Source organism: Dendropsophus ebraccatus, chromosome 2, assembly GCF_027789765.1.
Source record: "Dendropsophus ebraccatus isolate aDenEbr1 chromosome 2, aDenEbr1.pat, whole genome shotgun sequence".
NCBI classification, from domain to species: Eukaryota; Metazoa; Chordata; class Amphibia; order Anura; family Hylidae; genus Dendropsophus; species Dendropsophus ebraccatus.
The window spans coordinates 131,368,290-131,383,669 of record NC_091455.1 but is presented as its reverse complement, the minus strand read 5'-3'; the positions used below and the strand labels follow the sequence as shown (position 1 = coordinate 131,383,669).

General features: G+C 44.2%; 1 protein-coding gene across 1 annotated transcript; it reads left to right on the top strand.

Moving 5' to 3' along the window:
* Nucleotides 1-1,075: 1,075 nt before the first annotated feature.
* CDV3 (CDV3 homolog) lies at nucleotides 1,076-14,546 on the top strand. Its single transcript, XM_069958344.1, has 5 exons — nucleotides 1,076-1,437; nucleotides 7,586-7,662; nucleotides 8,864-9,000; nucleotides 9,528-9,687; nucleotides 11,253-14,546. The coding sequence occupies exons 1-5, from the start codon at nucleotides 1,216-1,218 to the stop codon at nucleotides 11,377-11,379; spliced, it is 723 nt and encodes a 240-aa protein (XP_069814445.1). The 5' UTR covers nucleotides 1,076-1,215; the 3' UTR covers nucleotides 11,380-14,546.
* The last annotated feature ends 834 nt before the right edge of the window (nucleotides 14,547-15,380 follow it).

Here is a 15,380-nt window from a genome sequence, read left to right as displayed (position 1 = left end):
GGACCCCCCCGGAGCCTAGGGCCCCGGGCGGCCGCCCAAACCGCCTACATTATAATCCGCCATTGCTGGAGGCATAGCCATATATTAAGCGCTGGAGTGACAGGGCCTAGGCATATGGTACATAATATCTTCCTATCTTATGGTCCCTTAACACAATAGCGATAATTTGCGCAATCGAACAATAAACAATTTCGAAGTAACAATGTGTTTTTCTATAACGATCAGTGGAATGATAAATTGTTTGAAAAATTCCTTATTACGATCGTTTTTAGATCGTTTCACATAGGGTGAATTCTTGAAAGACTGTTTAGACGAAGCGATCTGCGAATTTTCGGGGAACGACTAACGATTTTAGAACGTTGAAAGATGACGATGAACAACTTTCCGCTGGTTGCTTGATCGTACACTGTGTTTACACAAATTTGAACGCTAATCGCTGTGTGGATGGGTAATGTATATCGTTAGTCGCCGGCCACGCACCGCTATTACACACAGCGGTGCGCGGTCGGCGCCCGACAAAAATAGGGTCTAAACCATATCAACGATCAGCCGATGATCGTTGTCATCGGCTGATCGTTGCATTTATTACACGGAGCGATAATCGGCCGAATCGGGCCAATTCGGCCGATTATCGTTCCGTGTAATAGTACCCTAAGTGCATGGCAGCAAAGCTTCTACAAGGTTGGCCGCAGTACACACAATGCTACAAATGAAGATTCCTAACAGGGTTCTGCAGCTTTCACTCCGGATCACTAAACACGTCTGGTTATTAAAGCTTTAACTAAAAAGCCGGGAAAGTGACAGCCGACAGGTCGGAACTTCTCTGAATAGTTAGCGACTTTCAACACAGTGTCATCAAACCAGAAATCATAGTCTTATAAATAAAGTTATCGAAGAAAAAAAATTAATAATTAATCCAGACACTAGTGGCCAGACACGTTCCATGTTGAGTAAGTAAAGGCAGAAAGAAGGGCGATACCACTTTAAGGAAAGGTGGGAACGTGGAGATACATGTGATCTTGTAGGCCCTATGCGTGCAGCTACGTATCCCTTGTTCATCCCCCATGAATTAGCTCATGATGGTTCGTTCCCGGGTGTGGGCAGCGCTTCCGGCCTCACCGCTCCACTCACTCAGTTGGTGTGACCGGTGCGTGCTGTGCTCAGCGTTCACCGTCATAGACGCTCATCCCGACGCGTGTGCCAGGTGTCGCCAACATGGCCGAGCCCGACGAGAGGAGCCTGGACGACTTCTTTGCCAAAAGAGATAAGAAAAAGAAGAAAGACAGGGGAGGTTCCGGCGCCGCGGCCGGCGGCAAGGGGGCAGCGCGGACGGCTGACGGGGCACAGTCATCGCTAACGTCACTGAGCGGAGGGGCCAAGAACATCAAGAAGGAGAAGTCCTACAAGGGCGAGTCCCAGGACCCGCAGCAGGAGAAGGTGGGCTGCCGCGGCTCGGGCTGGCACTGCACGTGTGGCAGCAGGCAGGGCTGCCATGTTTGTGCCCGCTGCCACCTGATGTCACTGTGCTGCGCCTTCCTAGGGAAACTTCCAGCCCACAGGGACAGAGTGCTAGAGGTGCTCCCTACTCTCCTATAGGGATCAGCCCTCTCTGCTGCATGTAACATAAGGGGAGCATAGCCGGCTGCTCATTGTGTGCTCCCTACTCTCCTATAGGGATCAGTCTGCTGCATGTGACATGAGGGGAGCACAGCCGGCTGCTCATTGTGTGCTCCCTACTCTCCTATAGGGATCAGTCTGCTGCATGTGACATGAGGGGAGCACAGCCGGCTGCTCATTGTGTGCTCCCTACTCTTATATAGGGATCAGTCTGCTGCATGTGACATGAGGGGAGCACAGCCGGCTGCTCATTGTGTGCTCCCTACTCTTATATAGGGATCAGTCTGCTGCATGTGACATGAGGGGAGCACAGCCGGCTGCTCATTGTGTGCTCCCTACTCTCCTATAGGGATCAGTCTGCTGCATGTGACATGAGGGGAGCACAGCCGGCTGCTCATTGTGTGCTCCCTACTCTCCTATAGGGATCAGTCTGCTGCATGTGACATGAGGGGAGCACAGCCGGCTGCTCATTGTGTGCTCCCTACTCTTATATAGGGATCAGTCTGCTGCATGTGACATGAGGGGAGCACAGCCGGCTGCTCATTGTGTGCTCCCTACTCTCCTATAGGGATCAGTCTGCTGCATGTGACATGAGGGGAGCACAGCCGGCTGCTCATTGTGTGCTCCCTACTCTCCTATAGGGATCAGCCCTCTCTGCTGCATGTAACATAAGGGGAGCATAGCCGGCTGCTCATTGTGTGCTCCCTACTCTCTTATAGGGATCAGTCTGCTGCATGTGACATGAGGGGAGCACAGCCGGCTGCTCATTGTGTGCTCCCTACTCTCCTATAGGGATCAGTCTGCTGCCTGTGACATGAGGGGAGCACAGCCGGCTGCTCATTGTGTGCTCCCTACTCTCCTATAGGGATCAGTCTGCTGCATGTGACATGAGGGGAGCACAGCCGGCTGCTCATTGTGTGCTCCCTACTCTTATATAGGGATCAGTCTGCTGCATGTGACATGAGGGGAGCACAGCCGGCTGCTCATTGTGTGCTCCCTACTCTCCTATAGGGATCAGTCTGCTGCATGTGACATGAGGGGAGCACAGCCGGCTGCTCATTGTGTGCTCCCTACTCTCCTATAGGGATCAGTCTGCTGCATGTGACATGAGGGGAGCACAGCCGGCTGCTCATTGGGTGCTCCCTACTCTTATATAGGGATCAGTCTGCTGCATGTGACATGAGGGGAGCACAGCCGGCTGCTCATTGTGTGCTCCCTACTCTCCTATAGGGATCAGTCTGCTGCATGTGACATGAGGGGAGCACAGCCGGCTGCTCATTGTGTGCTCCCTACTCTCCTATAGGGATCAGCCCTCTCTGCTGCATGTAACATAAGGGGAGCATAGCCGGCTGCTCATTGTGTGCTCCCTACTCTCTTATAGGGATCAGTCTGCTGCATGTGACATGAGGGGAGCACAGCCGGCTGCTCATTGTGTGCTCCCTACTCTCCTATAGGGATCAGTCTGCTGCCTGTGACATGAGGGGAGCACAGCCGGCTGCTCATTGTGTGCTCCCTACTCTCCTATAGGGATCAGCCCTCTCTGCTGCATGTAACATAAGGGGAGCATAGCCGGCTGCTCATTGTGTGCTCCCTACTCTCCTATAGGGATCAGCCCTCTCTGCTGCATGTAACATAAGGGGAGCATAGCCGGCTGCTCATTGTGTGCTCCCTACTCTCCTATAGGGATCAGTCTGCTGCATGTGACATGAGGGGAGCCGGCTGCTCATTGTGTGCTCCCTACTCTCCTATAGGGATCAGCCCTCTCTGCTGCATGTGACATAAGGGGAGCACAGCCGGCTGCTCATTGTGTGCTCCCTACTCTCCTATAGGGATCAGTCTGCTGCATATGACATGAGGGGAGCCGGCTGCTCATTGTGTGCTCCCTACTCTCCTATAGGGATCAGTGCTGCATGTGACATGAGGGGAGCACAGCCGGCTGCTCATTGTGTGCTCCCTACTCTCCTATAGGGATCAGTCTGCTGCATGTGACATGAGGGGAGCACAGCCGGCTGCTCACGGTGTGCTCCCTACTCTCCTATAGGGATCAGTCTGCTGCATGTGACATGAGGGGAGCACAGCCGGCTGCTCATTGTGTGCTCCCTACTCTCCTATAGGGATCAGCCCTCTCTGCTGCCTGTGACATGAGGGGAGCACAGCTGGCTGCTCATTGTGTGCTCCCTACTCTCCTATAGGGATCAGTCTGCTGCATGTGACATGAGGGGAGCACAGCCGGCTGCTCATTGTGTGCTCCCTACTCTCCTATAGGGATCAGTCTGCTGCATGTGACATGAGGGGAGCACAGCCGGCTGCTCACGGTGTGCTCCCTACTCTCCTATAGGGATCAGTCTGCTGCATGTGACATGAGGGGAGCACAGCCGGCTGCTCACTGTGTGCTCCCTACTCTCCTATAGGGATCAGCCCTCTCTGCTGCTCTATGAAGGTCTGCGGATATGGTCACACAGCCATGCGGGTCATATGACTACATTATGCTCCACATAGCTGAGGCCTAGTCATCCTGGGTCACCTGATAATACATGGTGCTGGATATGACTGGGCCTCCAGAGATGCAACATAAAAAACAGAACCTGTAATAGTTTGTGACAACTACACTCAGCTTTCCTGGACTCCAGAATGACACATCTGTGTAGTCATGTAGGAGGGGGAGACACTGCCCGCCAGATGCCACCTAAAGCACGGTGATGTGTGAGTTATATGTATCACTACAGTGGGCCAAAGCACAGGTACAGAAAGACAAATCTAACCTAGGGGGCACAGGTGACTGGTCGGGGGGTCTGCTCAGTCACTGTAACTTGAAGTCACATATTGCCGTAGCATTTGGCTGATATTAGGCAGATGCAATGGAGCTTCTCCATGTGCCGGCTTCCTGATGAGGCTTCTGGGCAATAACCATCTCAGTAAGTGACTTGTTGCATATTTCACACACAGATTTACTAGTCCAGAGTGGAAATATGTGACCTATGAAGTACAGCACAGGATATCTCTGGATATATGGGATGGGGTTCTATAGATTTTGTACAGAATCCCTTGTGAACATGCTCTAGAGCTCTTACTGGTGTTGTGTATTACTGCATATGTTCTGCACATGCTTCACCAAAGCTACCAGCACACCCTAGTCACCAGATGTATGCCAAAGAAATTGTTTGACCTATTTAAAGTGACTGTACCACCAGGCCCAGGCTGAAGCACTGGAGGCGGGCCGACCCACCCTTAGTGATAGGGTTCCATTGATTCTAATGGAGTCCCGTCATGGAGGGGCTGGGGTTTCTTCCCACTAAGGGTGGGTCGGCCCGCCTCCAGTGCTTCAGCCTGGGCCTGGTGGTACAGTCACTTCAAGATCAGGAAATACTCTCTAGAATAGCCTCTACAGGAAACTGCTGTGTCAGTGAAACATGTTTAAGAAAAAAAAATAGTAAAGAAAATACAGGGCAGGCGCTGGGGTTTAAACTAGGCAATTGTCCTGGGCATCTATCCTCAAGGGGTTCAGGAAATTCGGGACCCCAGACATTTGGCAAAACAGTACTTAAAAAGCAATTTACACGGACAACACAGGTTAGACACTTTATAGTAAAATTGTGTCCGGTATTAGTAATTGTACTCTATGCACCAGCTGATAGCTACTACCTGTGTGCCTGGCAGTGCTGATATCAGGCCCCATTCTTGAAGCTGTGTCGTCCTGGTCTGCTGTATGCCTAATGGTGATTCTCTCCATAACAAGCTGAGCATAAAGGGGGTTATCCAGCATTAGTAAAACAGTCACTTTCCTTCAGAGAGGGAACCACTCTTGTCTCCAGTTTGGGTGGAATTTTGCAACTATGTTCCATTTAAGTGAATGGAGGTTAATTGCAAACCGCACCTAAACTGAAAACAAGAGTGGTGTTGTCTCTGCAAGAAAGTGGCCATGTTTTTCTAACACTAGAATAAGCCTTTTAAAGGAGAAGTCCGGCAAAATTTTTTATTAACATATGTATTGCCCCCCAAAAGTTATACAAATCACCAATATACACTTATTACAGGAAATGCACATGAAGTACTTTTTTCCCTGCACTTACTACTGCATCAAGGCTTCACTTCCTGTATAACATGGTGATGTCACGACCCAACTCCCAGAGCTGTGCGGGCTGTGGCTGCTGGAGAGGATGATGGCAGGGGACACTGAGGGACACAGGAAACTGGAGGGACTCTGAGCATCCCTCTGCCATCATCCTCTCCAGCAGCCACAGCCCGCACAGCGCTGGGAGTCGGGTCGTGACGTCACTATTTTATCCAGGAAGTGAAGCCTTGATGCAGTAGTAAGTGCAGGGAAAAAGAGCTTTATGTGCATTCCCCGTAATAAGTGTATATTGGTGATTTGTATAACTTTTGGGGGGCAATACAATACGTTATTAAAAGAAAATTCGCCGGACTTCTCCTTTAAGGAGCCTGTGACTTTGCCTGTCCCTCTGTGTCTTCCATAGGCATATACAGGCTTAGTGGAGGACACAGAGAGAAGGGCATAGTAACATGCTCCTCCATCTTATGAACAGAATCACCCTTCGGCACACAGACCAGGATGGCACAGCCTAGAGGAGGGGGGCCTGATATCAGCGCTGCAAGGCGCACATGGAGATATTGTCAGTATAGGCATATATCGTCCACTTTGGCCACTAATCATCCAAATCATAGGGCCTCAAGAGATATTAGACCACAGCAGCCAATCATTGTACGGCTTTAATTTTCTTAGAGCAGTTCAGATAATAGCTGTTCTGGTTGTCATGAGCAACAGGTTGAGTTTTTGGGGGCATTCGCACGTTCCGTGCATGGTCTGCAGTTATGGACGATGCGCTACGGAACGGACTTTGGAACTCCCCACGTCAGCATTCATGATGTTGGAAACTCTGAAAAAGCTACAATCTTTGTGCTACTTCTCTGTGCATGGGCCAAAATGGTGGGAAGCTTGAATGCCCCCTTAGTCTTGGTAAATGAGGCCCCGTGTATGAATGCTCATGCGTTAGCACTTCAGGAGACTAAAGGGCTTGTCTTATAGTTAAACTGGCCCCTGGTCAATTCATACATTTCCTAGTAATATATTTTGCAGGAATTTAAGGGGTTGTCCAGCAAAAATCTTTTTCTTTCAAGTCAACTTGTCAGAAAGTTGTATAGATTTGCAATTAACTACTATATGTCCTGCAGGAAATGTTGTTTTATTTTCAGTCTGACACGGTGCTCTCTGCTGACATCTCCGGCCAAGACAGGAACTGTGCAGAGTAGGAGAGGTTTTCTAGGGGATTTATAGAAAACAGGGACAGAGTTCCTGTCTCGGCCAGAGATGTCAGCAGAGAGCACGGTGTCAGACTGAAAATAACATTTCCTTCCGGTCATACAGCAGCTAATAAGTATGGGAAGACCTGAGATTTTTTAGTAGAAGTGTGTGTGTATAGATAGATATAGAGAGAGAGAGAGGGGTGTGTGTGTATAGATAGATATAGAGAGAGAGAGAGGGGTGTGTGTGTATAGATAGATATAGAGAGAGAGAGAGGGGTGTGTGTGTATAGATAGATATAGAGAGAGAGAGAGGGGTGTGTGTGTATAGATAGATATAGAGAGAGAGAGAGGGGTGTGTGTGTATAGATAGATATAGAGAGAGAGAGGTGTGTGTGTGTGTGTGTGTGTGTATGTATGTATGTGTATATATATATATAAAATTTATTTTACATTTTATTTCACTGATGTTCATAGCTACCAGCGTTTATAGGGTTAACTGCATGGATCCGATCGTGGCTCTGGCTGGTCCCTGCAGTTGTGCCAGTTTAATCTAGGGATGCAAATGTATGCACTGCAAAAATGAACATGGCATGTGGATTTCCCAGCTCCTGATTACATAAGCTACCGTTTCTGTAATGACCCATTCTCCTTATTTAACTTGCTTTGTCTTTTACAGTGTTAATGTGTATCACATCTTTTATTGTAGGAAGATGATGAATGGAAAGAATTTGAGCAAAAAGAAGTCGACTACAGTGGCTTAAGGATTCAGTCATTGCAGATAAGGTAATACCTTGCTAAAATTGTGCAGTGTTGCATGAGCCATTTTACAAAAATCACTGGCGTTATTGTTGCCCTGCTGTGATTTGTCATGGCTTTTAAAATGTCATCTGACATATCCAGAAGTTTTTAATCGCAGCTGGTCTCTGCCGAGACCCACTGCAGTCCATAGAAACAGCCAGGGGGATTTCAGAGAGCACAGCAGTGCAAAGTAAAATGCAGTGCTGTATTTCATGTATGACACACTCACTGCCAGATGGTATGGCTAGGTCTAAGTAAGATTGTCTATAAAAATGTGTGCCTAAATTCTGATGGAATTTGCTGGCGTCAATCAGATTTTGAATACTTTGCTAAGATTCTTAAAAGAATTGACTGGTGTGAACGTAGCCTCATGATCTGCATTCACAGAGGGCAGCTTGTTGACAAATGCTCTCCTTGTAAGTGTTCTGTGCTATAGTATACTCTGTTCAATACATTCCCTTTTACTAAAATTACAAAAACATTGCAAATTTATAGCCTGCAGGGAATGCTGACAGATCAAACACAGTAGTTAATGGACAATTGGATTAGCACAGATGCAAGATTTGTTCAATCTTTATTGACCCCTTCCGGTCAGTAATCTGTATATATATGTTCCCGACTTAGGGGCTATAGATGTGTGTGGGCAGTGAGAGCGGCCCCGCACACATCAGTGTCTCGGGAGCCCAGCATAATGACAGGCAGCTGCGATTGCTATATCCTATTTTTTCTTTCCACAAATATAATATTAAAAACTAGAGATCATGGCACAAAAAATGACACCCCAACCAGCCTTGTAAGTGGAAAAATAAAAGCGCTGTAGTTCTTAGAAGGCAAGGAGGAACATTGCATTAATTTGACCCGGACATCTGTGCATCAATGGGCTTGGCCTTGAAGGAGTTAAAGGGCTTACCCAGGGCGAGATAAAAACAACTTTCTTGCAAAAACAGCCTCACCCCTACCGTTAGGTTGTGTGTGGCATTACAATTCAGTTCCATTCGACTGAGAACGAGTGGTGCTGTTTAAGGAAGAAAGTGTTCATATTTTTCTAAGCTTTGATAACACCTTAAATTTAAACGTTTAGTATGCCACAATAGACATTCACGAAAGTTCCTTGCCTTCCATGTGCAGAACTCAGATATTAATTTGTGATTTTAGTATGGCAATATGTTAATTTTTCTGGTTGTAGCAATGAAAAAGATGATGACGAAAATGAGAAAAAAGAAGAACAGGGGGCAGACTGGGAAGAAGCTGGAGGCTATGGCTCAGAAAAGACTGTGGGTCCCTGGAATAAAACTGCTCCTGCTCAAGCTCCTATAAGTGTTGGTAAGACAACTTCCTAGACTTATATAAATCAGCAGTGTTTAGACACCCCTGTGTGTGAGGGGGTTTTAAGTGATACTGTAACGGATGCGTGTGTTCTTTTTTCCATTGAATTCCATTATAAAAAAAGATCAAATCAGATCCGTTTTATTAACGTACACAAAAATGAGGTCGACTACTACGTTTTTTTAATAATGGAATTCAATAGAAAAACGGATCAAAATGGATGCACACACATGCATCCCTTTTTCATACGTTTTTGAAAAAATGTAGTATGAACCGAGCCAGACCTACTGCATTTTGGAGATATGTCTGGGGGAGACCTTGGCAGTAACTTCTTCAGACTATAATAGTGAAAGAGTTTTCTGTATCTCTGGATGCTTTGCTTTCTCTTGGCTGTATCTTCAGATTGCAGTGGATCTTGGCAATGAGATGCTAGATGTATTTTATAAAAAATTTGTGTGTTTTCGCCCTTTATTGGGTTAGATTTATTTTTGACTTTGACTTTTTTTTCCTTATTAATCTTTTAGTTACAGAAGCCCCAGAGCCTGTACAACAATCCGGTGTATATAGACCACCTGCTGCTCGAATGGCTGCTCCAACACGGAAACCGCAAGGTCCACCAGAAATTTATAGCGATACCCAGTTCCCATCTCTTCAAGCCACTGCCAAGCATATAGAATCCCGCAGGCAAGTAGTCAAATGTACCTCTTCCACAGTGCAGTCTTTTACAAAAGTCTACATATTCAGAGTCTACATTTAGGGTATACATTAGCGTACTAGGAGAACATGCTGACTGACACAGCAGTGTACCTGTGTTTGAATACATTCAATGGACTGATACAATTGGTAATCTTCTCATAGTCTGCCTCAGGCTAGCAGTAGATGGCATAGCATTGATCAGTATAAGCAATCTAATAATTATTTATAATAGTCCCACATGGGGGACTTAAAGTGTAAAAATGTTAAAAAGTTTATACAAAGCTGTCCTGCAGTGCAAGTTTGACTCCCCCCTCTTACCTATTTTACAAACAAAACATGTAAAAAAAATAATTAAAAAAAACATTTGGTATCGTAACATGTGGAGTTGTCTAGTTTATTAAGATATAACATTGTTGTCCCCACACAGTGAACAGTGTAAACAAAAAGATAAAGGTTGCAGATTTTTTTTCTCCTTAAGAGTCGTTTTTTTTTTTGTTTGTTTGTTTTTTGTAGAAATCAATAGTCCAGGCGATTTTTAGGAAACTTTGTAATTGGGTTTATTAGCCAAATATGCCATTATCTGCATTTAAAAAAAACCTTTTCCCAGGTCCCCCCTCCTTCCTCTTTTCCATCCACTGCAAAAAATCAGAAAATTGTGATTTGTTGCATCAGACGTACCCTGTCTGTTCTATAGGGAGGAGGGAGTTAGCAGACAGCAGAAAGCTGAGAACAAAGGATTAGAGGCATAGAGCTGGGTGACAGCTGTAATAAGAGGTCAGTCGTGACTGTCAGAGGAGATGGAGGGTGATGTTTTTGTAGATTAACTCTTTGTTGTCCTGTTTTGGTGTTTTATTTAGCTCTCTCCATAGGAGAACAATGAAAACGGGGAGAGCTTCAAACTCCTTTTTCATGATAAAAATGCATTTTTCGGCTAATAAACCCAATGACAAAATTTCTTAAAATCGCCTGGACTATTGATTTTCTGCAAAAAAAAAAAATTCACGACAGTGACACTTTAAGTTTCTATATCAGAAAACAATAGTGATCAAAACTTCCCATCTACAGGTTACCAATAATAACTTGGGATGGTGCAAAAAGTCACAATATACCATTTTTAAAATTTTCTGAATTTTTTTTACTTTTAAAAAAAGGAAAATATTAGATAATCTATGTAAGCACGGGTATCATTGTATTCGGTCCACTGTGTCCTTAAGGGGTTAAAGGGGTTATCAAGGATTAGAGAAACGTAGTTACTTTCTTACAAAAATAGCACCACATTTGTACTCAATTTGTGGGTGATAATGCAGCTCAGTTCCATTAAAGTGAATTGAGTTGTAATGCAGCAAACAAACAGCGCAAGGGTGGTGCTGTTTTTGGAAGAAAGTAGCAGTACTTTTTCTAACCCTGAATAACCCCTTTGACGTTTTTATGTTTGTCTTCATACAGGGATGCATGTTAGTACCTATGAAAAATTTGAAATTTCTCTGCTTAGATATTCTGTTTATCCCCCATCTACTATCCTTGACAGTTGTCATTTTGTTTTAATAAACTAGGGATAAAGAAATGGAGAAGACATTCGAAATAGTAAAACATAAAAACCGCGCCAGAGAAGAAGCTGCAAAGAATCAAGCCCTTCAACTTCAGTTAGACAACCAATACGCAGTTCTTGGTGAACAGTAAAGCTGCAAAAACATTTAACACAGTCTTTGTAAATTTGCCCATAAGGAAAACATACTACAGCTGTTGGACTCAAGATCCATCTGAACTGCCTGATCTTCTCCACTGCGCACTGGATGAAACAGAAAACTGGTTCCTCCATAGTTCCAGATTTAAAACTTTTCCTTTTTATTTCTCTTGCTACATGCCCTCTATCCCCCACCCTTGCTTCTTTGTCTTTGAATATGGGAACACGCAAGGCTGTAAGAATTGAACAAGAATTCATGTTGTAAACATTACACATTTAAAGTGGAGAGTGAAAAAGCAGTTATTGGAGGCTATTAAAATCTTTTTTTATGCTGAGCCTTCATCAAGGTTGACTACCTCAGTTTTGCAACACCCATAGTAGACACCATGTGGATGGCCATCTCTTTTAACACATAGCTAGTGATTGTACGTTTCGAATAGCTGTATTGGGACGGGGAGTGGAGAGGTTACTGGACTTTCCTTTTTGTGTTGGTACACCCACTGAGACAAGATCACCTTTTTACATTGTTTTCTGCTTTGTGTCAGAACAGTTAAGTGACCTTTAAAGGGGAACTCCAGGTAGAGGTTAAAAAAAATTAAACTTCTGCAGAAGCATAAAGCATTACTTACCTATCTATTCGATTTTTGAAACTACCAAAAATCCATTTGTTTTGGGGAGTTTTGTTCTGTTTTGTGTTTCTGTACTTCCTGGTTTATCAGTTGTACACAGTACTACAGTTTCCAGAATGCATTGCTTTCCCTCAGCTGTTCATCACAGTCCTCCACCCTGCACATTCCCCGCCCAAAGCTGTTGCAGAACATCTAGGCTGTGTTCACACATTGCAGTTTCATTGTGTTACTGAATTATTTGCAGTGCTTTTATCATTTCATTGTTGTTCCACCCACACAGCACACTGTATTCTCTAACTGTAACACCACACAGCGCTCTGTATTCTCTACCTGTAACTGATATTGGAATAAAGTAAAGAACTTTTTGAATTTATTTTTTCATTTCCACGCACATATTATGATCAAGCATCTGTTATGTTTGAAGTTGAGCCCCACAATAAGGCTCTGATCCTCTCTGCCGTTTAGCATCATTTACTTGTGTTACTGCATCATTTTTGTGAATACACTGCAGTACTGCAATGACACTCCAACATGTGTGAACACAGCCCTAAATTCCCTGAACACTTTTGCACAATCTGGGAAATCAGTGCAACACCTGCTTTTGGCCGGTCAGAGATAGTAAATTACTCAGAGGATTGGGGGATCCAGCCAAGCCTCCTGTGAGATCATGCCCTGCCCCCTGTCTGCATCATCAGCCTGCTCTCAGCAAACGCACACAATGTGAGACTGAGGCATGGAAGATTTGTCTCCTAAGGGGGGGGGGGGGGTAGCAGAAGGAGCTGGAGACAATGTGGATTTGCACAGGGGCCATTTTCTTTCACTTCCTGGATTTCTATCAGCTACCAGTGTGGCAGAACCGCACAGATACGGTAATACATTGTATAGACACATATATTTAATTTTAATGTACTTTTAATAGAAAACACGTTTTTCTTATCCAGAGTTCCCCTTTAAAGGCATTTAGTGTAGACCATTTAGTGGCTTTATAGTTTTCGGTAGATGGGTAATTTTTACACGGTCTTCTTAGTAGTATTGCAAAGATCTAGTTTGTTGCCATTTTAGATGGTAAAAGTACATACCAGAAGTAAAGTAATGACAAGAAATCAGTGTACCAGATGTAATGGTAAATCACATAATAAATATTACATTGCCATGTTTTGTCCCTTCTCTCATTCATGAAGCTCCAGTATGTAGGGTGTAAGTGTTCTCCCATAGCCCTGCCACATGTACAGTACACCTGCATGGTTACACAATCCCCTGATTTGTCTGTACTACATACTGGCTAAAAGGGAGTTGTAGGGTGCCACATATCAATAGCTGGCTTAAAGTATTTACATCCAAAGTATATAACTTCAAAATAGTGACCCTTCAGAATACTGGAAGTTTGTGAATTCCAGAATAGAATTTGCACGTTTTGTTAAGGGGCTCCTCCTGATCAACATTGTGCTATCTACTGTGGGTGTTCTTAAAGGGACTGTCAACTTCCATATATTTACAAATGTATGCAGATACATTTGTGGCTAATTATGTACAGTGCAGTTAAAGAATGCAGTGGAATCATGACAGAAATACATTGTTAGAAGGATTGTGCTTATAATTTAAAGGGGCACTAACCGAAAGGTTCCTTTCTATGAATGCAGCAATATTTAATGTTTGCTTATACCCATCAGTGGTCCTTATAAAGGTCTACTGCTATGTTCACCATTACTCACATATTTCTGTTTTAGCTTACTTTTTTTTTTTTTTAATTTGTAGTTGCCAACCAATATTGGTACCATGTTAATAACAACCCTGTACATATTCGGGAAAGATCATCTGGTGATCTCTTAATACTTTTTACAGGTCAGTCTTTAACTAGACTGCATCTCCAGCACTGTTGCAGTTTGGAAACTTGCGTATCTGATAGGCCACCATGTTAGGTGCTCTATTGTAAAACTGTGAATTAGAAGATCCATTAAATTAATATTTTTCTCATAACTGATTCACTTATCATAATACGTAAGCAAATGCCCTTTGTGTTTTCTAACTTCCACCACCCCAAACACACACCAAGTTCTCATTGCACACAGTAGTAAATGTCTGGCTTCAGATTTTGCCATATGGTTGGATGTACTGTTGGGTATTGTCTGACAGTAACACTTGTATTTCATTAATGCCTCCTCCAATTCTGGAAGGTTAAGTCTGTGCAACAAGTAAGGACACAACAGCGTATTGTATGGTCACCATTCAGAATCATTGCCAACAAATAGCTGTTTAATGCAGGTATATAATTTATATGAAAAAGGAAGCTGAAAGCGTTATTTATGTGGAATGTGTGAAAGACTGCAAGTTTCATTTCCAATGGTAAATTTTAAGTGGAAGCAAGTTTTTTTTTTTTTTTTTTTTATCCTGGTTCCATTTTAGACAAATTTGTTACAAATGCGAATCTAAAGGTTTTTATCTTGCTTTGTGATGGGTAATTAGACTGTCCATAGTGTCTTGAGTATGGACTGGGCAAAAAGATGACCTAAATAAAAACTGATTGAAATATGTAACTTTGTCATGTCTTATTTAAAGATGATCCAAACTATGTGCTATTCCTAAATGTACAATTGTACAATACGATTGGTTAAAGGGATTGTCTGTGAAATGCTGGCTAAGAGGTTTCTGTTTGCAAGTCCCCCATTTAAGCCAGCAGTGCATCACCTTACAGTTGTCAGGAGCCTCTAATGAAGTAAAAACCTGTTAATTTAAACAGATGAAGCTACAGGCATCAATGTCTTGGAGCACGGTTTGCTGATCAACTGGAAAATGTTACATCTGTCTTCATCCACAGTTTGCAATTTCCTGGGTTTCCCCCTCCATGGTACTGTTCCTGGTGGAAAACAGAAACTGATGGAGGGTGTGAGGTGTGTCTTGAATTTAGAGGTTCTTGTTCAAAGGCTATGAATGTCCTAGGCCTCCTGACCTCTTAACTAGATATGCAGTGCAATGGCTAAGGGCACACCATAAGACCTCTGAAGCAGGCCATTTTTATCAGTGGACCAGGCACCCCTGGGGTCTAGATACCTCCATGAGTCTGTTGTTGAAAAGCCAGGGAGGATCTGTTTTGGTGTCATGTTTTAAACAAAGTGCAGTCAGGGAGGTTCTCTGCTGTACCCAAGGTGGTCATGATTACGGACACCTCTGCCTCAGGTTGGGGAGCCCATCTGGGTTTGCTTTTTGGGTTCAAGGCAGATGGTTGGTTACAAAGGCTCAGAGAGCTATCAGGTAGGCCTTTGGCTCCAGGGCCAAGTCTAGGGTTTCTCAGTAGTGGTTTAGTCAGACACCCTCCCAGCAGTGTTCTATGTGAACAACCTAGGAGGTAAAATGGTCCCCTCTTTTAATGG